The 25,233-nt window shown below is 36.6% G+C and overlaps 1 protein-coding gene across 1 annotated transcript; it reads left to right on the forward strand.

Annotated features, from left to right (window-relative positions):
- Positions 1–22,130: 22,130 nt before the first annotated feature.
- Positions 22,131–24,103, forward strand: KDR (basic helix-loop-helix (bHLH) DNA-binding superfamily protein). Its single transcript, XM_089609338.1, has 2 exons — positions 22,131–22,681; positions 23,598–24,103. Exons 1-2 carry the CDS (start codon positions 22,550–22,552, stop codon positions 23,748–23,750), a joined length of 285 nt encoding a protein of 94 aa, XP_089465464.1. The 5' UTR covers positions 22,131–22,549; the 3' UTR covers positions 23,751–24,103.
- The last annotated feature ends 1,130 nt before the right edge of the window (positions 24,104–25,233 follow it).

A 25,233-nucleotide genomic window follows, 5' to 3' on the forward strand; every position in this document is an offset into this window, starting at 1 on the left:
AATGGAATTGTTGAACGCAAGAACATAACAATTCAAGAAATGGCTAGAGTTATGCTTCATGCTTTACAGATTTCTTATAGGTTTTGGGCTGAAGCAGTCAACATGTCATATCCATGACATGGTCTCTATTCGACCAGGTATATCCTCGAAAACTATTAAATATGGATGGGGAGAAAGCCTAGTGCCAAATATTTTCATGTTTTTGGCAGTAACTATTATATTTTTTTTTCTGATCGTGACCATATAAAGAAATTGTATTCGAAAAGAGATGAAGGTATATTTCTTGGTTACCCCACCAACAACCTTGCATTCAGGGTTTACAACAAGCTTACCAAGGTTTTCATGGATTCAATCAATGTTGTCATCAATGATGATGAGAGAGTTGAGAGTGTTTGAGATGAAGTTGAAGATGTCATTACTCCCAGCTCTGGCGATGTATCATATGGTGTTACTAACATCAACAATGACAATGAAGACTCTGACTCTCGATTAAGTGAAGAAGAATGTGTTGTAAATGCCCCTATTTAGAAACCCTCAAGTAAGGTCAAGAAAAATCATCATACTGACTTCCTCATTGGGAATCTAAATGAGGGTGTCACTACTCGTAGAAATGATCCAGTGAACTACTTCGAGATGATCGGAAATGTATGATTCACTTGCAGGATTGAACCAAAGAATGTCACTGAAGCTCTTTGTGATGAATACTGGATAAATGATATACAAGACGAATTGGTTCAGTTTGAAAGGAATAAATGGTGGGAATCGATTCCATGACTTGCAACTGTAAATTTCATTGGTGCCAAGTAGATTTTCAAGAACAAATCTGATGAGCTTGGGCATGTTACTCAAAATAAGGCCAGATTTTTTTCTCAATGATACTCTCGGGTAGAATGAGTAGACTATGAAGAAATCTTTTCTCTTGTGGCACGTCTTGAAGCCGTTAGATTGTTGTTTAATGTCTCATGTCACCTTCACTTCAAGCTATACCAAATAAATGTCGATAGTTCTTTCTAAATGGATTTCTTAATGAAGATGTATTTGTTGAACAACCAAAAGGATTTGTGGATTTCAAGTTCCTAAATCATATTTACAAACTCATAAATGCTCTTTATGGCCTCAAGAAAGCTCTTCGTGCTTGGTATGAGTTTCTAACAAAGTATCTTACTAAGAATGGATACACTAGAGGATGGGCAGATAAGACACTATTCATCAAGAATTCTAACTTTGAGCTAATGATAGCTCAAATTTATGTGGATGATATTGTATTTGGTGGAATGTCTCAGACCATGGTGGAATATTTTGTGCAACAAATGCAATCTGAATTCAAGATGAACATGGTTGGTGAGATCGCTTTCTTTTTGGGATTTCAGATCAAACAGATGGAGGACAACATCTTTCTCTCACAGAGCAAATAATGCCAAGAATATTGTGAAAAAATTTGCTTGGAAAATGGAAAACCTAAAAGAACTACTGCTACCACTCATTGTAAGATATCCAAGGATGAGAGTGTAGAGACTGTTGATACCAACATCTACAGAAGTATGATAGGTAGACTTCTCTATCTTACTGCAAGCAGATCTGTTGGTGTTTGTGCACGATATCAAGCCAATCCAAAGGCTAGTCACCAGATTTTGTCAAGAGGATCATCAAGTACATTCATGAAACTTCTAATATGGGATTCGCTACTATCACGATACCATCTCCTCCTTGGTTGGGTTATGTGATGCTGATTGGACGGGAAACATTGATGATTGAAAGAGTACCTCTGGTGGATGCTTCTTCCTTGGGAACAATCTCATATCTTGGTTTAGCAAGAAGAAAAACTGTGTCTCCTTATCTACTGCAGAAGCTGAGTACATTGCAGCAAGAAGCAGCTGCACTCAACTTGTCTAGATGAAGCATTGTCGGGAACAAACGAGTGGTATTAGACATGAACAATCGCTCTGATACCACTTGTTTGTGAAACACGTAGGATATCAGACACGAACAATAGCTCTAATATCACTTATTGGGATCATGTGCTCACCTCGATAACCATATAAGCTGTGGAATAAATTAATTACACTAACAAGAGCTAATTAAAAGTATGGTTATCTAACAAGATCTATATTCACTTTATTAATTAAATAATGAAAGCATTCAAACATGTCAAGCAACCAATAAGATCAAAGAACAAGGTTCATAGAGAACTTACGGATTGGGCTCACGAACAGAAACTCTAGCTTTCACATCGAACACAGGGTGAGCGTGGGTTAGAATTCACCGGGTAGATTTGAAGTCTAGGAAATCTGAAAGGTGATCATCTAGAGTTGTTTGTCATTGTACTTATTATATCAGTTAGTGAAGTTCGCTTTCCAGCAGAAGTATCATCCCTCCCGAAGTAGTCACGATTGGCCGAACTGGGTTACCAATTCCTTGTCTATTTTATTTACATATTTAATTGTCATATTAATCTGGTAATTTATCTAGTGTTGCATAACTTGATTTAACATCATCGAGAGACATCAAGAAAACAATGAATACAATTTAGACATCAAGAAAACAGTGAATACAATTTCTCATAATTAAATTATGATTATGACATATCAAATTTTATATTATATTTTCGCTAAAGTTAAATCCCATCAATGTTAGCGGGGCAAAAGGTAAGGACGGAGAATTTAACAAGACTCCTAGCAAAGCAGGCGTCTCATTTTAGTGTGAGAATTAATACGGATATTGAAAATTTCACACCACAAATAGAATAAGAGTTGTTTCGTGCCATCATTTTGGTATCTTTGCCCGAATGATGAACCACAAAAGTGGATTCATTGTGAGGTACTTGGATTTTCTATCTCTTTTTCTTGGGAAACGGCCATTTATAGTAGTCATTTCAATGTTTTGGACCAAAGTATTGAGTTCCTTGTTTTGGACACTTTTAGTAGTTGCTCATGTGAGCAAATACAATCTTGCCATTTGGTTTGATTTTTTATGTTGAAAATACCCACAATTTTGGTCGGTTCAAGTTAAAAAAAAAACAACAACTGAGTTTCACTTTCTTCTACATTCGCGCTCTCTCTCCTCTGAAGGTTTCTCTGTCTAAACCATCACACCCACGTCGCCGAAATCGTCGGGAAATCAACAACAACAGCAACAACACATTCTCTCAAGTATATCTCTACATTCTCCATAATTTTTCATATCTCTACGAAGCCATCTTTCTTCTCCATTGGTTTTCCGGAAACCTAAAAACCTAAATCGCAGAAAATGACGACGGCCAAAAAACGTGCACCTGTTCGGAAGAGTCCGAGGACGAAGAAAGCACGGACGCCGGCGAAGAAAAGTGTTGCTCCCGCGAAGAAGTCTCCCGCCCAGAAGCCAACACCGGCTCGGCGATTGAAGAAGCCAGTGATTGAATCACCGGCGTCAAATGAAGAAAGACATCGCCATTCGAGTTGAATGTCCGAAAGAGAAAAACAAGTATAAATGAGGTACATTTCTTCACTTTGAGCGTTTGGGTAACTTTTTGATTGCATGCTGAGTGAGTTTGAGTTATTATTTATGTAAACAATATTGGGTGATTATGTATGTGATTGTAGAATTCTTTGATCTACATTTATAGTGTCTGGAAGACGTCATATGCCATAAGGATGTAATTGTAGACATATAAAGCTATAGTCACTAGAATTGTAGATGTTTATGTCTACAATTTCATACACTTTCGACATCTACAGTATCTGAAATTGTAGACTTTTATGTCTAAAAGTTTTGTGAATGTAGTCATTTATATTTACAGTTCCTATAGTTGTAAACTTGTAACTCAACAATTATAGGAACTGTAGATATAAATGGCCACAATCACGAGAATTGTAGACATAAAAGTCTACAATTCTAGAAATTGTAAACTGTTTTTTGTATGAGGACTGTTTGTGTAGATATAATTCTGGTAATATGAGGACTGTTTGTGTAGATTTTCATGTTTTTTTCTTGACATATGAGGTAAATTTCTTCACTTTGAGCATTTTGGATAACTTTTTGATAGCATGCAAAGCTGAGTTTGGGTTATTATTGATGTGATTATAGAATTCTTTTATCTACATTTTATGTGTTTTGAAAACTACATAGGTTATAATTTCTGTAATTGTAGACATTTAAAGCTATAGTCACTAGAATTGTAGATGTTTATGTCTACATTTTTACACCATTTTGTAGTTGTAGACTATTTTTTCGACATCTACAATATCTGGAATTGTAGACTTTTATGTCTAGAATTTTTGTGAATGTAGCCATTTATATGAACTGTAGATATAAATGGCTATAGTCACGCGAATTGTAGACATAAAAGTCTACAATTCCAGAAATTGTAGACTGGTTTTTGTATGAACACTGTTTGTGTAGATATAATTCTGGTGATCTGAGGACTGTTTGTGTAGATTTTCATGTTTTTTTCATAACATATGCAGGGATTTGTGAGATTTGTCCCCGAAGAAGATATTGTCGACCATAACTTCATCTTCTTCGGCGCATTGGGCAAGTTTGAGGAGACCATGGCCATGTCTCCTGAGGAGAAGGACCTGTTTAGCACGTCATGTTTCGGCCAATTCCTCGATCATCCAAAAATCACCAAATCATCTAAGATTATTAATCACCTGTTGATGAGAGTTGGTGATAATGAGGGGGTCGAGTCAGATGACGCGCTCTATATAGAGATTGGTGGGGAACCGAGAGCTTTTACAACAAAGCAGTTCGCGGAGATAACTGGTCTTCGCTACGTGGATGACTACAGCCCCTGTGACGTAGACATAACCAATGTGGAAGGTAGCTTGTTCAAGGAAATCTCCCTTGGAGGCGTCGTGAAGAATCGCGGAGTGTTGATGTCAATGCTCAGTAAAAGCAAGTCTTGGGAGAACACTCAAAAGCGAGTGAAGTTGTTACTGCTTCATTTCCTGACGAACATTCTCCTCGCCGCTCCGACTCACACCCCAATACAAAACATGTATTGGGCAATGCTTGTCGAGGACTTAGATGAATTCAACAAACATCCATGGGGGAACGTGGCGTGGAATTTCTTCCACGGACAGGTGCGGAAGTATGTCATGAAGATGGCCTCTAAGGCCGAGTCGAAGCAAAAAAATCAACTTCCCGGGTTTTGTCTACCCACTTCAAGTCTGGGCATACGAGTGCCTGCCTGTGCTGAACTACTCTAAAGCTTTGCCAACAAGTGTCAGAAACCGCCGTACCACTTATGCGGCGGTGGAAAACAAATGCTCATGTCTTGGATTCAAGACTGAAGGAGATTATTTTCCAAGATATAGATTTCAGACCACTTGGCCCTTAGGTTGAGGATATACTCCCTCAAAAGAAGAAGCAGAAGTTGAAACAGAAGCAGGTCCTTACCTTCGCGTCCACCTCCACCTCAAAGTCCAGCAATGATGATTCACGGGTCAGTACATTACCTTGCTATATATCTACAATCACCACTAGTGTAGACATTCATGTCTACAATCAGTTCAATTATAGACGTCAATGTCTACATTCCTTAATTGTAGACGTAATTGTCTACAATCAGTTGAAATGTAGACGCCAATGTATCCGCTAGTGTTCACGGGTTGGATACACCTCATTCACTGCATTAGCTATTCCTTGGTGTCTATCAGATACAATTACCGTATGCTCACTATCCCCAATAGCGTCCTTCAACTTTCTCAAGAAGTAAATCCAAGTCTCATTAGATTCATTAGAACCATGAAAGAAGGCGAGTGGAAATATTTGTTCATTTCCGTCCATGGCACACGCTGTATACAAAGTTCCTTTGTAATAGTTCTTCAAGAAAGTAGCATCGATCCGTAGTGACAAGGTCAAAGAGAGAACCTGGATTTTTAGTCTCGATCATGTACATCAACTTAGGTAGGAACGCGTAGGACTCTGCTTCAGTGCCGTAAAGGGATTTTAGAGCTTTTTCTCTCGACCGCCAAGCTTTTTTGTAAGACATACGAACTCCGTAATCCATTTGCATGTAATTAATGATCTCTTTTGGTTTACACAATCCCAACGTCAGATCTATGCACTTGTGCTTCACAACTTCTCCCACTACTTTGGTTGTGGCTTGAGGATGATATCTTTGTCTTTCATTTATAGGACAAATATGTTCACTCTCAAACATGAATAAGAAAATTCAAAATGCAAATTTACTTTCGATTTATATGTATAATTGTAATTTAAACTCTCATAAACTGTAGACTTATAAGTCTACAATTAACAACAATTGCAGAGATAGATGTCTACAGTTGCAGTAACTGTGTACTTATAATATCCACAATTGTTGTCAATTATAGACTTGCAAGTCTACAGTTTATGTAAACTGTAGACTTGCATGTCTACAGTTGGAGTAGTTTGTAGACATGTAAACTAACAAATATTCTATTATGGCAACCTAATAATTACCTTTTAATCCTAAAAATTGGAGTGCTGGGAATTCTAACTGCTCGAACACTCTATTTACAATGCTCTCCCGGACAAACTACATGGAGACATTCTTTAGACGAATACTTTATCTGAAACGTACAGTGTTTGTTAATGGCATACAAACTCAATTGTTTTTGCAAGACCAATTTGCTAGCATACAATCCATGAAGCTTGAGTGTCACAGGGGAATTGATATCCAGCACTTGTTCATCGCTACTTGGATGAGGATGAGGAGGAGGAGGAGCGGACTGCCTACGTGGATGAGGCGGAGGAGGGGACTCTCTACGTGGAGGAGGCGGATGAGGGGACTCTCTACGTGGAAGAGGCGGAGTAGGAGGAGTCTGTCTAGGTGGTGGAGGGGATTCTCTATGTTCTTGCATTGCCTCGTAGACAATATTCATGTCCGCAAGTCCCTGTGTTGGCTCAACCGTGTTAGGAGTTTATCTAAATCCTGGAGAAACTAGGCTCTCCCTTATTGCCTCATGCCCTTCCCGCGACTCTTCAGATATTTCCAAAATCATATGAAATCTTCTGACGTCAGGTATCGTTTTCCTCAAATGCAAATAAGCTTTCAATTGACCGTTGTCTTTAATCTCAACAGGTTTACATGCACCGTCAATCAAGTACTTCAAACCGATTCTGTGAGTTGATGGGGAAAGGCCAAGCTCCGCGAACAACATCTGCATTAGACTAGGGTAGTTCACCGAAGACGACACCATAATGTTGTCAATGGTGCCCACAAGAAGAGTTGTAATCTTTATATTGTACATTTGATGTAATAAAGTCTCATGAAGACTCTTGCTTGTAATTGCTTATTCATTAATAAAAAGTTGAAATGTTCATTCATTCCTCCTTGTCTGTTTGAAGCTTTATGATAAAACATTAGTCTTTAGTCCTTAAACAAACTAAACAACTTACGAAGAGACAAATGTAGATATGCATGAACAAACTCTTCGTAGTTTGCTTAAAACGATATATTCGCAATCTAAGGGTCAAAGGACTATTGACATCAGTATGATTGTTAGGAGAATCTATGATGTTTGGTTATGAAGCATTGAGAGTTGGAGACTCTATAGTTCTTCTAGGTATCTTCCGAACGTACTGAATTGACCAGTGCACTTCTAGAGACAAAATAAGAACAAACCATTTAACCTCTTATGTCTCCAAGTCACTACGTATGAATTGCATCATGCTTACCTTAATCCTGAAATGAGACATGCCATTTCACAGCTTACGTATTCTCATTTGAGAAAGTCAGAGTTCGGACCCACTATGTAATTTCGAACAGGGCCTATTGGTGAAGTACTAAGTTGTGAGAATGTCATGAGTAACTTTGTGAAGTTCTCATAGATATGGAATTCATGTACAAGATTGCTGAAATGCAATGTATATCACATCATGCTTTGTTCCTTGGAGTGTGAATAAATGAACTGGCCAGTGTCCAAATTGAGTCTTGACTCTTTTGGATGAAACAATGTGACTTGTTAGCTCCTCGTCAATACATTGTTTCTAACTTATTCACAAGCGACAAAGGAGTTGCGGAAATAACAGCTAGAAGGGTAAAATGGTAATTTCGTAAATCCCGACTAGCTGATGATATTCATGAAGGGTAAACATAGATAATATTCAGTGGATCCGCTCATTACAATTAGGTTGAATTCTTGAGTAGAAAATAAATTCATTTGAACCGAGAGATTTTCAGTGTCAACTCTTTAGTGGAGTCAGTTGACATTAAGCTAAACTTGGAAAAGGTTTGTGAACTTTTGAGTCTAAGTATTTAGCTCAAGCTTTGTTCATTTAGATCCAAGAGGTCATTGTCACGAATCACATCGAGTAGGAATAGTTAAACTGGAAGCTAAGTCAAAACAAAAACGAGACAAGTTTTTTTTCGAAAATTGTCAAAAGGGTATTTTTGTCTTTTGAGACATAGGATGAAATGAATGTCAATAAAATTTTTGACATGGTCATTTGATGACAAGTATCACTCGGCCAAAATTAGATTTATTGGGCCTTGTGGATTAATTTCAGTTCATAAGAATTTTATTGAAAATTCTTAATGGGCCTTTTTCATGTTGTCATGAACAAATGGAAAAGCTTCTAGAAGCCTTTTCTAGATGACATTGGGCGCCCAACATACCCAAAGAAAGAGAGAATATTTTGTGCATAAATGTATCATGATACTTGCCAAAAGAAAAAGAGGAAACAAATTTCCCACACATGCATGAAAGGAATCAGCCAAGACAAGTCAACCAAGGCAATGGAACAAAAAAGGAAACAAATCCAAGCCTTCTAGAAGGCTCCGTTGGCCATGTGACTTGTGAGAGAATAAGGCAATATTTGCTCATGAATATGTGATATTCTATAGAAGAGGAAACTACCTTATTGAAGGTGAGACCTCTCCTATAAATAGGAGCCTTATTCTTCACATTTCATTAATCCAAGTTTTAGAGATTTGAGAGACTCTCTCTCTAGAACCTTGGCCGCCCCTCTCCTCTCTCTCTCTATTCAATTTCGGTTTTTTTGTTTTGGCACCTAGGTCCTCATTTGACCTAGTGTTTAGTTCTTCAACTTCAAGACTCGTTCTTAAGTCGTAGTGTTTAAAAGTGCCCACACACTAATTCCTTTTTATCTTGAGTGATTTAGTGATAGAAACTTTCGTGGTTGCTCGAGTTAACGAGGAAAGAAAGAGAGACGTGCTGCGAGGGAGACGAACGTTGCAACTTTCCAAAAGCTTCTCAACGTTCAAGCTTCAAGAAAGGTTAGTAATCTTTAATGCTCATATTAGTTTTTATTTACATGTGTTTGCTCTTTGTCTAGGTTAGTAAAAACTGTTTTACTTGAAAAAGAAAATTTTTAAAATTCCGCCGCTTACCGAAGCGTTAAACTTTTTCTTAAACCCTAGATCAATTCCAACACATAATACCCAAATTTTCTCCCTCGACGTATACTGTGGGTTCGACCCATGTACCACTGTGCTTCAGAAATATATATATATATATATATATTTCTTACATTCCTGCATAGGAGAAACGCATATTTGATTTTGTTATTATGATGTATGAAAAAAAAATCAAATGTTTACAATGAGAATATTTGTAGAAATGTATATCTACAATTACACCAATGGAGTGTAATTGTAGATATACTGTCTATAATTATTGTAATTGTAGACATACAGGTCTACACCTTCAGCTGTTGTGGACTAACACGTCTACAACAACGGAAGTTGTAGACCTATATGTCTACAATTACTTAAGTTGTAGACCTATATGTCTACAATTACTACATGTCTACAGTCTACAATTTCAGAGACTGTAGACATGTATGTCTACAATTCAAGAAAGCGAAAAAAACTCAAATGTCCAAAACAATGAAGAACAACACACAAACAAACCCAACAATAAACAACACAGAGACGGCGGGTAATGGCACCAACAAACCCAGAACAACACAGACCTAAAACCCAGACAAACAAACGCACGAAAACAAAGATGAACGACGAAAAAGAAGCTTTCTTTCAAGATGCACGATGATGACGTTGAACAAATATGAATCCGAAACCCATAAACTACAAAACCCAACGAGGATGAACGAAAGCCCAGAAACGAAAAGAGATGAGAGAAGACGACGACGACGATGAACGAAAGAAGCTTACTTTTAGACGAGGACGAGGTGGCTGGAGAGCCGAGCTTCACTTCATAGACATGCAGCTCATGGAGGATGATGAAAGGGAGATGAAACGTCCTTCACACGCAGAGAAAAATGAGAGGAGAGAGAGAGAGCTGTGCATGGCACCATAAACAAGACCGTATGAGAAGTCTTATTGAGCAAGTTTTGGTTTGAGGGCTTGAATGAACAGAATTACAAATTCAAGGGCAAACCAGGTATCAAACTATTATCTCTCCTCAAAACACTACTAAAAGTGTCCAAAAACAAGCTACCCTATATTTTGGTCCAAATCATTGAAATGACTACTATAACCGGCCATTTCCCATTTTTCCTATATCTTATATATTTTTCACTGACCCAACTAGGAAGCATCTTTATTTCTTTAAATGAAAAAAGAATATACATATATATATATATATATATATATATATATATATATATATATACACACACACAAACCAATGATTCGTTATTGTAGCAGTACATAATTTTGTTAGAGCAGTACATTAGTATACACAAAAATATTTAAAAAATGAATCACTCCACCTTTTCTTGTGTCTCATTTTATGTCCCTCTAATTAAATTATGATTATAACATATCAAATTCTATATTATGTTTACGCTAAAGATAAATCTCATTCATGTTAGTGAGAAAAAATGCAAAGACAAAGAATTTAGCAAGACTCCTAACAAATTATAAGCCGAGTAATTCAACCGGCGGTGCCTACTAAGTAAAGAAGGAAATTTTTACGGAAAAATTGCACAATACGTTTACGATTTATCATGAAGAGTTAAAAGGATGCTATACTATAAATTATCTACTCTTTTTGTTAGTTTGTCACGATGACTCAAAACGTTTACTCTTGTCAAAATGGACTGAGATGTTCAATTATCATAAACTCTAGTATCAAACTTGTAGCTCCGAAAATTAAATTGAGCTTAAGTTGCTTCGTCGAGCATTTTATTTATTTTTAATAATTAATTAGAAATACAAGTAGCGGAATGGTATATAAATATATTTTTATAATTATTTCATAGAGAACTTATCTCAACTACCACAATTTGATAAGTTTTTTTTCTAATTTCTCACCTAAAATTTAATTTGACAAAAATACTAGTAAGCCACTTATACAAAAACAATTTTACCATCAACATGATATCAACAATTGACATCTATTGCTGACATACAATTGATATCTATGCATGGTTGACATCTGTGAGTTTTTTGAGTTCTCTGTCTGTTGATATGGATTGTTGACATAAATTATTGAAAGTAAAATTGTATTTGTATTTAGTAATATTTTTTATCAAATTAAATTTTTAATAAAAAATTGAAAAAAAAACTTATCAAACAACGGTAAATTGAAATTTCTCTATTTAATATTATTACGTGCGTACACAGCTAAATTCTAAAGCAGAAATTTCGCCGGATAAGAAGTCGTAGCACATTCCCTGTCACGTGCGGACATGAAACGCCCATATTAAGCATGATATTTTATCTTTTGCAATATTTATCACAACATATAAATACCCCAATATATAAAGGCAAATTCTCATATGCGTTGCCAGAAAAAGATAACTGAGGAAGGCATTCTTCGAATAACTTGTAGTCTAGTTGTCGTAATACTTACAAATACCAAACTTAATAATATGTTGAAAGCAATAATAAAAAAAATATTATATATATAATATTAGATTTTATTGGATAATTCATACATAGTTTTATTTATTGTTCTTTTTAGATCAAATTTATACATAGCGATAAGTAAAAAATTAATGTTAATGATTAATTTTTTTACTATACTAATACTGTTTAAGTTTGTTGCATCCACTTGCTATACAAATTTATATTTAAAGTTTATTCATAATATTGACTAAAATAATTATAAAATAATAATAATGATTAAAAATAGTAAACGTAGTGTGGGGTGAATATATGCAATCTTCAACATCATGGGGAAATAAAATTTATCCAATATAAAAATAAAATGCGTATCCAATAGTTCTGACCTGAGAGTTGACCAATATGATTATAGAATAAGTATATGAAATCGTTACGGTCATTTTAGATGTAGCTAAATAGTATATTTAAATTTAAAGTTATGAATTTGTAAAATAGTCAAAATTTATCTTAATTTAGTAAAATAGCAAAAATGTGCAATGATCTGATTTCAAAAAAAAAAAAAATGACCCAAAATTAATTTTTTTCAAACTGATAAATTATTTATAATAATCGTCAAAATTTTTAATTTTGACTGTCAAAATTTTTTAAAAACGTAAATTTGATTTTTTTGCTAAAAAATAAAAACTTTAGCTATTTTGCTAATGAATAACTTTCAAACCAGTATTTTGTACCATTTTTTTCCTTAATATTAATCAAACTGAGATTCTTTTCCCAGGAAGACTATACACTGCTGTGAACCTGTAATAACGTGCCACAGTTCTTAAGATATAATTAAAAGTTTAAAACGATGATAAAGTACACAATTAGTTGTAAAGCAAAGTTTGATCAGGGCAGATTTTACGAGACAACACGTGCCATGTCGTGAGCAAAAGTCTGGAGCTAGATATTTGCTTTGACTCAACCTGGACATCAGACGAAATCGGAACTACCGTACCGAGGTCGTGACCTTCCGACGATCTCCCGGAAGGAAGCTTTCCGTCACGTTTCGCACGGAAATTCTGTGGGTCCGGAAATGGTTTTTCCGTGCCGAGTGAATATTCGGCGGAAATTGACGGAACGCCTTCCTTCCGAGCTGCTCCAACCTGCGTTAATGGCAGAAATGATATGGGTCGTTGGATTTTATATGCAACGGCCCAGATGAACCCAAATAAAAAAAAAAAAAAAAAAAAAAAAACTCAAATGCCAGGTCAACTGTATGACCCCCCGAGCGCTCCTCTGACATTTCCGCCACGTCCGCGGAAGGAAATTTCCGTCCTTCATCCAGCGATAGACGGTTCTTCCACGAGGCGCAATCGATGCTCGGAATTCCGTTCCGACGATTTTCTGCCATCCGAATGCGCAGGATGAGCTTTGACTAACACTAGGTGCCTATAAATACGTTAGCTAATTCCACGTCATATTTTATTTTCCTTTCTTTTTAATAAACCTTGGCTCTCTAGTTTTTAGATATTTTACTTCTCTCTAAAAGTTTCTGATTATATTTACAACAAAAAATTACAACTAATTATAATACAAATAATAATATGAATTTCAACAACATCCTTTAAGTATTTTATAAAAAACTATCTTTATAGAAGGGAATTCACATTTACGTTTTACTTTTAATGAAATTAATAGTAGTATGGTTACCTTCAAACATGCTTTATCTCCAATTCCAAACATTTTATTTGGGTGGTACTAATGTACTATTATATATGCATGAAAAATATTTCATATTTCCTAAAAAAAATATATATATATATAGTAATATTACTAATATACCCTTTAAAATTTTGCCACATAATAGTGGACTTTTTTTCAGTCTCAAATTTACCTCAAACTAGTGAAATACTAAAAAATAAAACAACCTGAAGAAGAAAAAAACAGCAAGCATATACATGAAAGAAACCTTAAACTCGACAAATTCTTAGAGTGCCAGATATTTCAAATTGGCGAACGACAACGAATAGCATACTTACTAGCGGAAAAATGTTTACTGCGCTTGTGGCGAATGTGAAGATTAAGAAATCGTGAAATTTTCAAGGGGTGTGTGTATGTGTGTACGAAGAATTTCACAAATAGAGTTTTCCGACTATGTAAGATATATTATTGAGATTTTTGAATTTATTTACATATTATTACCTTTTTTGTGGATTAGTGACTTAAATTTTCACATTACAATAAATAATTATTTCGGCCGCAACATATCTGTCGCGGCTAAATCCCTAAGAATTGCGGCTATATTAATTGGGAAAATATCACAGTTATACCCTGTGTTTTAGTAAAATGTCGAGTTTAACCCTCGGTTTTCAAAAATGTCGAGTTTATACCTTCTGTTTAACTAAAATGACGAAATTATACCCTGAAATGAATAACAGCGTCACAAATCTCCCTTTCATTGATATTAACTCTTATATAAGAAAAACCAAATCAAATCTAAATCAGTGCCCTAACTTCCAAATTCTCAATTTTGAAATAAAAAATAGCCTTAAATTGAAATTAAATAATAAAACTCATACCTCCTAAGAAATGACTTCATTCCGTGTTCGAATTGTAACTCTAAATTCTGGATTCTCTGTTCGAATATGCGATTTTGATGACTATCAACTATCGATGTTTACCCATTTGCCTCTTTATGTGTTCTTCACGATTAAGAGAGTGTTGTTTATTTTTTAGTTTTTAAATAAATTACATATATGGCGCGAATGAATAAAGATAATTGGTGTTTATATATACATATTATAATCAACGTCAATGAAAAGTCAATAAAAAGAATATTCGTGACACTGTTGTCTATTTTAGGGTATAATTTCGTCATTTTAGTTAAACAGGGGGTATAATTTCGTCATTTTAGTTAAACAGAGGGTATGAACTCGACATTTTTGAAAACCGAGGGTTAAACTCGACATTTCACTAAAACACATGGTATAAATGTGTTATTTTCCCATATTAATTTTAGTTGCGATTAGGGAGTCTAGATGGAGAGAGAGAGAGAGAGAGAGAGAGAGAGAGAGAGAGAGAGAGAGAGAGAGAGAGATTACGCATGAAAAAATGAAGAGGAAAATGAATTTGGGCTTCTTGATATAAATATAGCATCAACACATTGCGGTTAAAATTGTTTAAACCTATTAAATGAACGCTATAAAAATGCTGATTTTATTAAAATGTAAAAATTCGAAATAGTCACGACTTGTCACAATTGTACATCATTTTGTTGCAAGTATTTTTGGTCGTCGCTTAATCATTGATTTGTTGTGGTAAAATCTGATATTTTTTAAAAAAATTAATATTTTAGCTACACTGAAAGTAGAAAAACTCACATTGGGATTCAAATGGGTCATTGGAAGAATATATCATTTGATTTCTTAAAATATTTGTTAGGGTTTGCTGTTTTGAAACCACAATATAACGATTTTAACCTATAAACAAAAACCTAATAGTGCAAAATACATTGGAAAATTTTTCGTTGTTCCAAATCTTTGTGATAGTTCTCATTTATTAATCAAATAATCTAATTTTAATTTATGTCAATTTAGCTTAAAAATATTACATATCAGAAAGAAAATCATAAATAACATTTATATTTATAAGATCTACCTTTGAATTATTAATATGTACCAGACTATTATTATATTAAACAATTTATACACATAAAATTTAAATTCTTAATTTAAAAAAAATGGAAGAGCCAAAAGACCCGTATCTTAAAGAATTATGTGAACTGTGATGCGGTAATTAAGTATGTTTATAAAAATAATAATAATAATTGAAGTGAGGTAGTACAAAAGAATAAAAAAGTAATAAAAATGACAGGAAGTAATAAAGATAACATGGGGTTGCGTGGTGAGGCTGACACGGAGGGCCAAGTAGTAGGCACATTAACGAGCACATTTCTCTTAACCCACTTGACCTCTAACCCTAGTTTGGGGACACATTTGCAATGACAGTATGGTCTCTCTCTCTCTCTCTCTCACACAATTATTAGCCGGTAATACATGGTGTACTATATGCTAAATCAGAAGCTATATGCGGATCAGAGATAGACATTAAATTGATACCGGGATTGCAAGTCTATAAATATCTTAGATATATTGAAGCTTGGTAAAAAAAAAATCTATAAGATGGGCGTAACTATATATGAAATAACCATATATTTTTATGGTTAATTAAAATGTAAAATTTGATGAATATTTAGGATAAAAATCTAATTATCAAAAGTTGATGGGGCATGTGTTCCCTGGCTCCGCCCATAGATATGAAGGTCACGTCATTCAATTTTAATAATGCAACGTAAATGTGTCAAAGTTTCTTTTGGTAATTTACTCAGTATTAGTATCACTCTAAATATCTCCCTCGTTGTGAAATAATAACGTTATGTGATTTCACCTAATAAGAATTAATATTGAGAATAATTATTCATTTTCTTACAAGTATTCATTAATTAGTTCACATTTTATCAACATCTGATTTCAAACATTTTTAAACATGGAAACGGCTCAATATTATCAAATAATTTATCATCTTGAGCAAAATTCTAAAGAATTGAACCGAATGTTTATTTTGACTTTTAAACTCTGATATTATGATATTGAGAGTAGTAATCATTTTCTTACATTTGTCGTGTGACTTCTAATATGTTTTCTCAAGAAAACAACTTTTTAATGGAATGTTTTATCATCTTTAATCGAATCTTGGATAAAGAAGATTCAGAGAGAATTCATAGAAAGAATGAAACGAGAAAAGGTAAAGAATATTCTCATTACGGAAAACTATTTGGCAAATTACATCTTATATTAGATTGTTCAACTAACTAACTTCTAACACCTTGTGCCACGTGACTACACACAAGTGGATGTCATCTAACAGAACAACTAACTTAGAATTCCCTTACGAGCATAGGAAGGCATTTCCTTCCTGTACAAGCAATTGCCTTGATGTACACGCCAGTGCTGCTATAGCTGCTATACTCCAATATTCCCCTTCAATTTCAGCGCGGATAGATCTTCGACTCTAAGTTTGTCCCGCCAGGACAAGAACATAGCACTGAAGATTGCCTTGGTGAACACATCTGCGACTTGAGCAGAAGCTGGGATATGACGCACTTCAATCTCCTTGCGCATGACCTTCTCACGAACAAAGAAGAGATCGAGTTCAACATGTTTCGTTCGCGCATGTAAAACAGGATTTGCAGAGAGCAGCACAGTGTTGAGATTGTCGCACCAAACTATAGGAGCTCGTGGTTGATGAACACGCAATTCAGAGAGCAAGGACTTGATCCAGGACAGTTCTGCAACGACACCAGCGAGGCTTCTATATTCTGCTTCAGCACTTGATCGAGACACTGTGGGTTGCTTTTTGGATTCCCACGTGATTAGATTATTCCCAAGGTAAACACACCAGCCTGTAGTTGACCTTCTGTCATCCAGATCATTACCCCAATCAGCATCACAAAATGTCGTTAGATTGAGTGTGGAGCTGCGTCGGAGATGAATGCCAAGCTTTGGTGTTCCCTTGAGGTACCTGAGAATGCGTTTCAATGCCTTCCAGTGAATCTCAGTTGGAGCTTGCATAAACTGGCACACTCTATTCACATAATAAGCTAACTCAGGTCATGTAGTCGTGACATATTGAAGTGATCCCACTACGCTTCTGTAGTGATGTGGATCATCAAGCAGTTTTCCTCCAAGTTTGGACAACGTTTGACTGCTCATCATGGGTGTGTTCATGCCTTTAGCAGACAACATGTTTGTTCTTCGCAGCAAGTCATTGACGTACTTCGTTTGCGTGAGTAACAAGCCTTCTGCGGTTATGGTAGTTTGAATGCCTAGAAAGAAGTCCAACTCCCCGAGATCTTTGAGAGCAAACATATCGTTGAGCTTGGAGATAACTGTTTTGACCTGAGACTCTTGACTTCCGGTGACCAAAATGTCATCAACATAAACCAGGATATACATTGTATCTGAGGCTGTTTGCCTGATGAACAAGGACTTGTCAGATTTGGCACTCTCAAATCCAAGTGTTCGAAGAGGTGCGTGAAGAGTTTCAAACCATGCCCTAAGGGCTTGTTTGAGCCCATAGATGGCTTTGTGAAGACGACACACTTTGTTTTCAGTACCGGAGACCTCAAATCCCTGAGGCTGCATCATATGGACTTCCTTCGTGAACTCGCCATTCAAGAAGGCGTTGTTTACATCAAGCTGAGCGATTCGCCAACCATGTGCCAGAGCCAAAGTGAGTATAATTCTGACTGTAGTGAGCTTAATGACTGGACTGAATGTCTTAGAGAAGTCAAATCCAGGAGTTTGATGGAACCCATTTGCAACCAGCCGAGCCTTGAGTTTGTTGATAGTGCCATCAGCATTTTCCTTCACGCAGAAGACCCACTTACAGCCAATTGCACGCATGTCCCTGGGAAGATCAACTAGAGACCATGTTTGATTGCGAAGCAGCGCCTCATATTCTACTTTCATAGCCTTGGTCCAATCAGGGTCTGCCAACGCATCAGTGACAGATTCAGGTTCCTCCATAGTCACTAGGAATGCTTTGTGCTTGTGAATGCCGGCCTTGGATCTGGTTCTCATTGGATGAACGTTGGAAATGGTGAGTGTGGAATCAATTTTTGGGTTGATATGAGGAGTAGATGTGGTTTGAGTTGGTTGTGGAGAAAGGGGTTGAGGAAGCGGAAGTACAATTTGCAAATTGAGGCCAGGCTGAGAGGAGAGGGATGGTTGAGGGGAGTGACTAGGAGGTGAAGGAACTTGGCGTGGGTTTGAAGGTTCTTGGCGTGAGGATGAAGGCACATCTAGAACAATGGGAATCAGAGCTGTAGGTGTTTGCTGCGAAGATGAGATAGGGATTGGAATGGTTACTGGTGTTGTGGCGTAAGGCATGGTGGTGTCAGTGGTTGGACTTTGGAATAGAGTTTTATAAGGGAAAGTCTGTTCATCGAACAAAACATTCCTTGATATCATAATTTTGCCATCCGAACCAAGACATGTATACCCTTTGTGATTGATGTTGTACCCAAGAAACACGCATAGCTTGGAGCGAAAGTCTAGTTTGTACCTGTGGAATGGTCTCATGTTTGGGAAGCACGCACAACCAAAGCTTCGGAGTGTTGTGTAGTCCGGTGAGGCTTTGTACAACAGTTGCATAGGGCATTTGCCATCAAGAACCGGAGTTGGTAGCCTGTTGATTAGATATACTGCAGTATGGAAGGTTTCATCCCATAGTTCGATGGGCATGGATGCACGAGCTAACATGGTGAGACCTGTCTCCATAATATGCCGGTGCTTGCATTCAGCGAGTCCATTTTGCTGGTGAGCATGTGGACATGAGACTCTGTGATCAATTCCATCCTCAGCAAGATAGCTTGTGAATGCCCTGTATTCTCCACCCCAGTCTGTTTGTAATGCCTTGATTTTGTAACCTGTTGGTAGCTCAACCTTGGCTTTGAAATGAAGAAATGACGAGAAAGCCTCAGATTTGGCATGGAGTAAGTAAACCCAGGTGAACCTTGAATAACGGTTAATGAAGTGAATATAATAGCGATATCCATTCAAAGACTCTGTGGGATATGGTCCCCATAGGTCTGAGTGCACCAATTCAAGAGGAGTAGTGTAAGTTGAGGTAGAGCTTGGATAAGGCAAATTGTGAATTTTCCCTTGACAGCAAGCAGTGCAGAAAAATTTGTCATCTTTATTGATCTTCTGAGTGAGTTTATTACAACTAGACAGTACAGATTTTACAACTGAAATGGCTGGATGTCCAAGCCTATCATGCCACACAGCTAGAGAGTTGTTCTCAGTAGTAGCTTGTTGACCATCTGTAGAGACTTTAGAAGTACCTGACTCAGGATAAGCACAGTGTGCATATAGAGAAGGTGACTGAACTTGTAGAGACTTTGCTGCGCCAAAGGGAAGTGTATATAGTCCATTCTTCAACTTGCCTTCAAGCAGAACCTGCTTGGTGACTCGATCCTTGACATAGAAAACAGTTGGATGAAATTCAAAGAAAACAGAGTTGTCATTTGTGAATCGAGACACCCTGAGTAAGTTCTTTTTATCAAAGGCACATGAAGTATATTCTCTAATCTCAACACTTTATCTGACCGGAGAGATTACAAGTTTGTGTTTCCATTTTCAGAGATGGGAAGAGGAGTACCATTACCCACAATCACTTTGTCGGAGCCTGTGTACGCAGTGTGGTTGCCAAGATTTGACGCATCAGAAGTGATGTGAGCTGCGGCACCTGAGTCTGGATACCACATTGGATCATAGACCATCTCCGGCGTGGCATGTGCGAGGTAAGTTTGATACATTTGTGGTGTGTGGGACACTGTGACATCATCTCCAGGGACATTGGAAGGTTGGACTTGACCGAAGAAAGCTTGTGGAGTGTGTCCTCTTCCACCTGCTGGTGTATCACCAGGAGTTTGTGAAAAAGCCGAGGAAACTCCATTGAAGCTTTGATCAAATCGATGCCAGCACTGTGGTGCTAGATGTCCTGTGTGACCACATAGTTGACACTGAGGCCGATTGTTGGAGCTCCAACCACGACCACGACCACGGCCATTGCGACCACCACGACCACCTCTGTTGTTGCCGTAAAAACTCTGCGCTGAGCGAGAGTTTTGTGCCTTCTGCTGAGAGTGATCTGTTGACGCCAAATTTGCCATTTGCTGTGTTGCGGAGTCAAGATCAATGTTCTGTTTGGAAATCCTTCATTCTTGACTCAAGAGAAGGGCTTCAACTTCTGCAACACTGTAGATATCTTTTCTGGTTTCAATTGACGTCACAAAAATGAGTTGTAATCTGACCCTAGGCCATCAAAGATCGCATCAATGTGATCTTCATCCTTGATCTTTTCACCAATCGGCGCAAGAAGATCAATTGTGGTTTTGATCTGAAGCATGTAATTGTTCATTGACTTCGAGCCTTTCTTTGTCGCAGCTAGATCTCCACGGAGCTGCTTGATTCTCGCCTTTGTTGTAACTGTAAAGTATTGCTCTAGTTAGACCAAACCTTGTGTGATTCATTGCAGCCGATCATTCGCGTGAGGAGATTCTCAGACATTGAGGATGAGAGCCATGAGAGCAGCAATTGATCTTGATGTTCGTGTTTGAGGAATTCTGGATTCACCACTTCGTTTCGCCGATCAGCATCAGAGAGAAACTCAGGCGGCTTCTCATAACTCTTGATGAATCGGAGCAGTTTGTGGCCTCTAATGGCAGCAAGAACTTGGTGACTCCATAGCAGGAAGTTATCCTGTGTAAGCTTAATCGATAGTGAATGTGAGAAAGAAATTGGTCCTGAATTGGTAGAGGAGGATCCGATTGTCGCCGACGAGGTGTTGTCCATGGCCGGCGATGAAAGCTCTGATACCATAATCGAATCTTGGATAAAAGAGATTCAGAGAGAATTCATAGAAAGAATGAAATGAGAGAAGGTAAAGAATATTCTCATTACGGAAAACTGTTTGGCAAATTACATCTTATATTAGATTGTTCAACTAACTAACTTCTAACACCTTGTGCCACGTGGCTACACACAATTGGATGTCATCTAACAGAACAACTAACTTAGAATTCCCTTGCGAGCATATGAAGGCATTTCCTTCCTGTACAAGCAATTGCCTTGCTGTACACGTCAGTGCTGCTATAGCTGCTATACTCTAATAATCTTGAGCTGAATTCTAATGAGTTCATTAAATCAAATAATTGGTTTGACTTCTAAAATATGATATCATGTAACATATCATGAAATTTCATCTAAAAAAGTAATTATTAATGAGACCCATGATCAAATAAACCTTTTTTTTTTATTTCAAATGACCAAATAAATAAAGTTCATAAAAATCGATTTTTTCCCTAGCTAGGCATGTTCACGTCACACGTCAAATTAATGGTGTTATTAGTCGATCGGTCGATGTATTAAGATCTATACACATGCACAAATATATTTGCATACAAAGCGGAAACGAATATATATTATTAGAGTTGCGTTTTAAAGTTTTAGTGTCTCTCCCTCCTACTAGCACGAGAGACTATAAACTCATCCCTATATTTATTAATATATTAATATAGTAATTGGTCCTTCCGATCGACGATAAACCGACAACACCAGTTGAAAAATGCAAATTACGGTAATACCTATACAGCACGTAATTATCTCTCTGATTCATCAAATTCTTTAACTAATTAAAACCCTATCAATATGATAACTGATAACTCATTATTATAATACATAATATAGATATAAAGAGATATATATATATATATATATATATATATATATAATACGTATAGAGAGAGGCATAGCCCACTGCTTTCTCCCCCATGCACTTGTCCTCCTCTCTCCCAACACATCTCTCTCTCTCTCTCTCTCTCTGGGCTTTCCTTATCTCTCCCTGTCCATTTGTCCCAGCCACCACCCGGATATTCTCTCTCTTATTTCTCAACCCCCTATTTTTAAATTTTATTTATCCAATACTAATTATAATCATACATATATATATATATATATGTATATGTAGAGCACACACCCAAAGCTCAGCTATCTCTACTCATTACAAGTCATTACTTCTCTCTGACAACCAAAATAAAGCACCAAAACTCTCTCTCTATCTCTCAGCTTGGTTTTCTGTTTTATTATTTTTTTCTCTCTTCCTACTACACCTAATAAATATATATATATATATATATATATACATACACAAGTACAACAACCAACATATTAGTCCGATATACATTCCTGAGAGCTGACACAAGAAAAAATGTCTTCCAGAAGATCTCGTTCGAGGCAGTCAGGTGTTTCCACGAGCAACATCAGTGATGACCAAATCACCGATCTCGTCTCCAAATTACAACGTCTCATTCCAGAGATTCGTAACAGACGCTCCGACAAGGTATATATATATACACACACATAAATAACATATACCTCACTCAAAATGTATACAAAACAATATTGCTATATTTTTCTCCTTTTTTTTTGTTTTTATCTTCCTGCCCGTGATACATATATTAATATTAACCATACATGTGATGTGTATATGAATATATGAATGATATATTGTGTGGTCTTCGTTTTGCCTTGGTAGATAAGTCACGCTTGTTTTACAGCCTCATTTATTTCTGTAGTAGAAGGAAGAAGTAGAAGCAGCAAGTTGAGGCCTTTTGTGGGACTCAACTTGTTCCCTAGTAGTTATAACGTCTTGTATATACATATATATAATATAAATGCCCATATTACATCTATCCCCTTTGGTACTACACACTCTATTTCAATATTGTTACAAATATTGGCTAAACTACTCATATGAACAATCAATGCCATCTTCAAAGTCAAAATAATAGGGGGTATAAAAATACAGTACTAGTACTAAATGCTTGCTTTTATTTTCCAAACTATTGAATTCCCATACCATATATGTACAAGTGCTATATTATGTATATATATATATATATATATATATAGTAGTCAATATTTGCTAGACTAGTCATATGAACAATCAATGCCATTTTCCAAGTCAAATAATAAGGGGTATAAAAATACAGTACTAGTACTAATTAATGCTCGCTTCTATTTCCAAACTATTGAATTCCTATATATGTACACACACATATTATATATATATATATATATATATATATATATATATAATATGTGTGTGTGTACTAGTACTATTGTGTTCCTATATGTCTTCCCACAAAAAAATTGACCTATATATAGTTCGATACTTTGTTGGTCCATTTTGTTACATATTGGCTAACTAATGATTTTTTTGTATATTACTAAATGTTATAACTTTACTTTTTTAGGTTTCTGCTTCAAAAGTATTGCAAGAGACTTGCAACTACATTCGGAACTTGCACCGAGAAGTCGACGACTTAAGCGATCGGTTAACGGAGCTTTTGGCGACCACTGATTATGACAGTGCTCAAGCAGCCATAATTAGGAGTTTACTTATGTAATGCAATAGATAAAAAATAATAATGGCATTCCATATATTTTAAAATGAGGAGTTTTGTAGTATACTCCTATATTATTATATGATGTTTCCATTAATTTTCTCTGTTGTTGTATTTTAATTTCTATATTTACAAATATTTATATATGCCTAGCTAGGGTTTTGGTCAGTAGGCCAATAATGAGAAGGGTTTTGATATGGTTTTCCATGGATCGATTGTAGTCATTTCCCGTTTCTCAGAGAGACCTATAGACTGTAGTATATAATATTAACTCATAAATAAATTTAAATGAAAAAGACTTTGATCGTCATGTTGTATATTATATATAAAAACCAGTATGAGTTGATCAGTTTTGACGCTTTGTATCCAGATTGCTGCATCTTTTGTCTCCTAAAGAGAAAAGAGTTTTATTATTTTTAGGTTACGTGATGTTCTTGATTGTGACACTTGTAATTATTATATTATTTATATTCTGTAAAGCGCTACCGTGTGTATATATATATATATATATACCCTTTTAGTCATATGTATCTACTATGTATACTTTAAGAATTAATGACATTTTTGGCCTCTCGTCTTTGACCTCTTTAACACCTTGGTCCCTGATTAAAAAAACTTACAATCTTGGCCCATTATGATAGTCATTTTTTCACTTTCAATCATTCCGTTAGCATTGTTGTTAAAATTGACTGAAAATTCTCACGTGTAAAACAAAAAAAATGAAATTATCATAATACCCTTACCTATTCTACTTCCTAATTAATATTGTTAATAGATAAATAAATAAATAAATAAATAAATACTTCCTAATTAAATTTCTTATTTTTACAAATTACAACAACAAACAACACAAAAATCAAGCCACGAGAAGAACCCGAGCGCCACGTCGTGGTCTTGGAGCCGCTTCAGGACCTGGTTCGCCTGGTACGCGTCCAACGGCTCGTCGCGGTGGGTCCGGATCGAACGGCCGAGATCGGGGTCCACGACGACCGGAAGTGAACACCATGACTCTGGAGCCGGTGGTGACGGAGCATCCTTCGAGCAGAGCCACTGCCGCCGATATCGCAGCGCCGGTGCACCTCCTGGAGCGTTGGCCACGCGCGGCTTCCCGCGACGTCCGTATCTCGTCGATCGCGGTGGTGACGTTGAAACCCAGTCTGGTTACCAACCATTCAGCCAAACCAAAAGAAAAAACCCACGGCCAACAAAAATCATTCAATTTCCTCAATTCGAATTCAAACCTCGAAACCAAGCCATACATATCACAAATCGAGTCCAAAGAACCACTAACATCAACCCAATTCACCACTTGCAACCCGGAATTACAAAACCCCCAAAATCAAACTCATAAACCCTAATCATGAATCACTCCGAGGAAGAGGAATTCTCACCTCGACTCACGAAATTTCTCGGTCCCACAGCTTCCTCATCCTCTTCCCGGTGATTACCCCTTGGTCCGGCGTCGCGGCGGCTCACGGTGGCGTCG

The sequence above is a fragment of the Urtica dioica genome, chromosome 3 (genome assembly GCF_054948205.1).
Source record: "Urtica dioica subsp. dioica isolate 48M chromosome 3, U.dioica_male_clone48M_v1_H2, whole genome shotgun sequence".
Classification (NCBI taxonomy): domain Eukaryota; kingdom Viridiplantae; phylum Streptophyta; class Magnoliopsida; order Rosales; family Urticaceae; genus Urtica; species Urtica dioica.

What these genes read in the sequence shown, in the direction of transcription:
- KDR (XM_089609338.1), top strand. Translation starts at nt 22,550, where the DNA reads ATGTCTTCCAGAAGATCTCGTTCGAGGCAGTCAGGTGTTTCCACGAGC. An exon ending in GTAACAGACGCTCCGACAAG is followed by an intron (nt 22,682 to 23,597) that starts GTATATATATAT and finishes TTACTTTTTTAG; the next exon opens with GTTTCTGCTTCAAAAGTATT.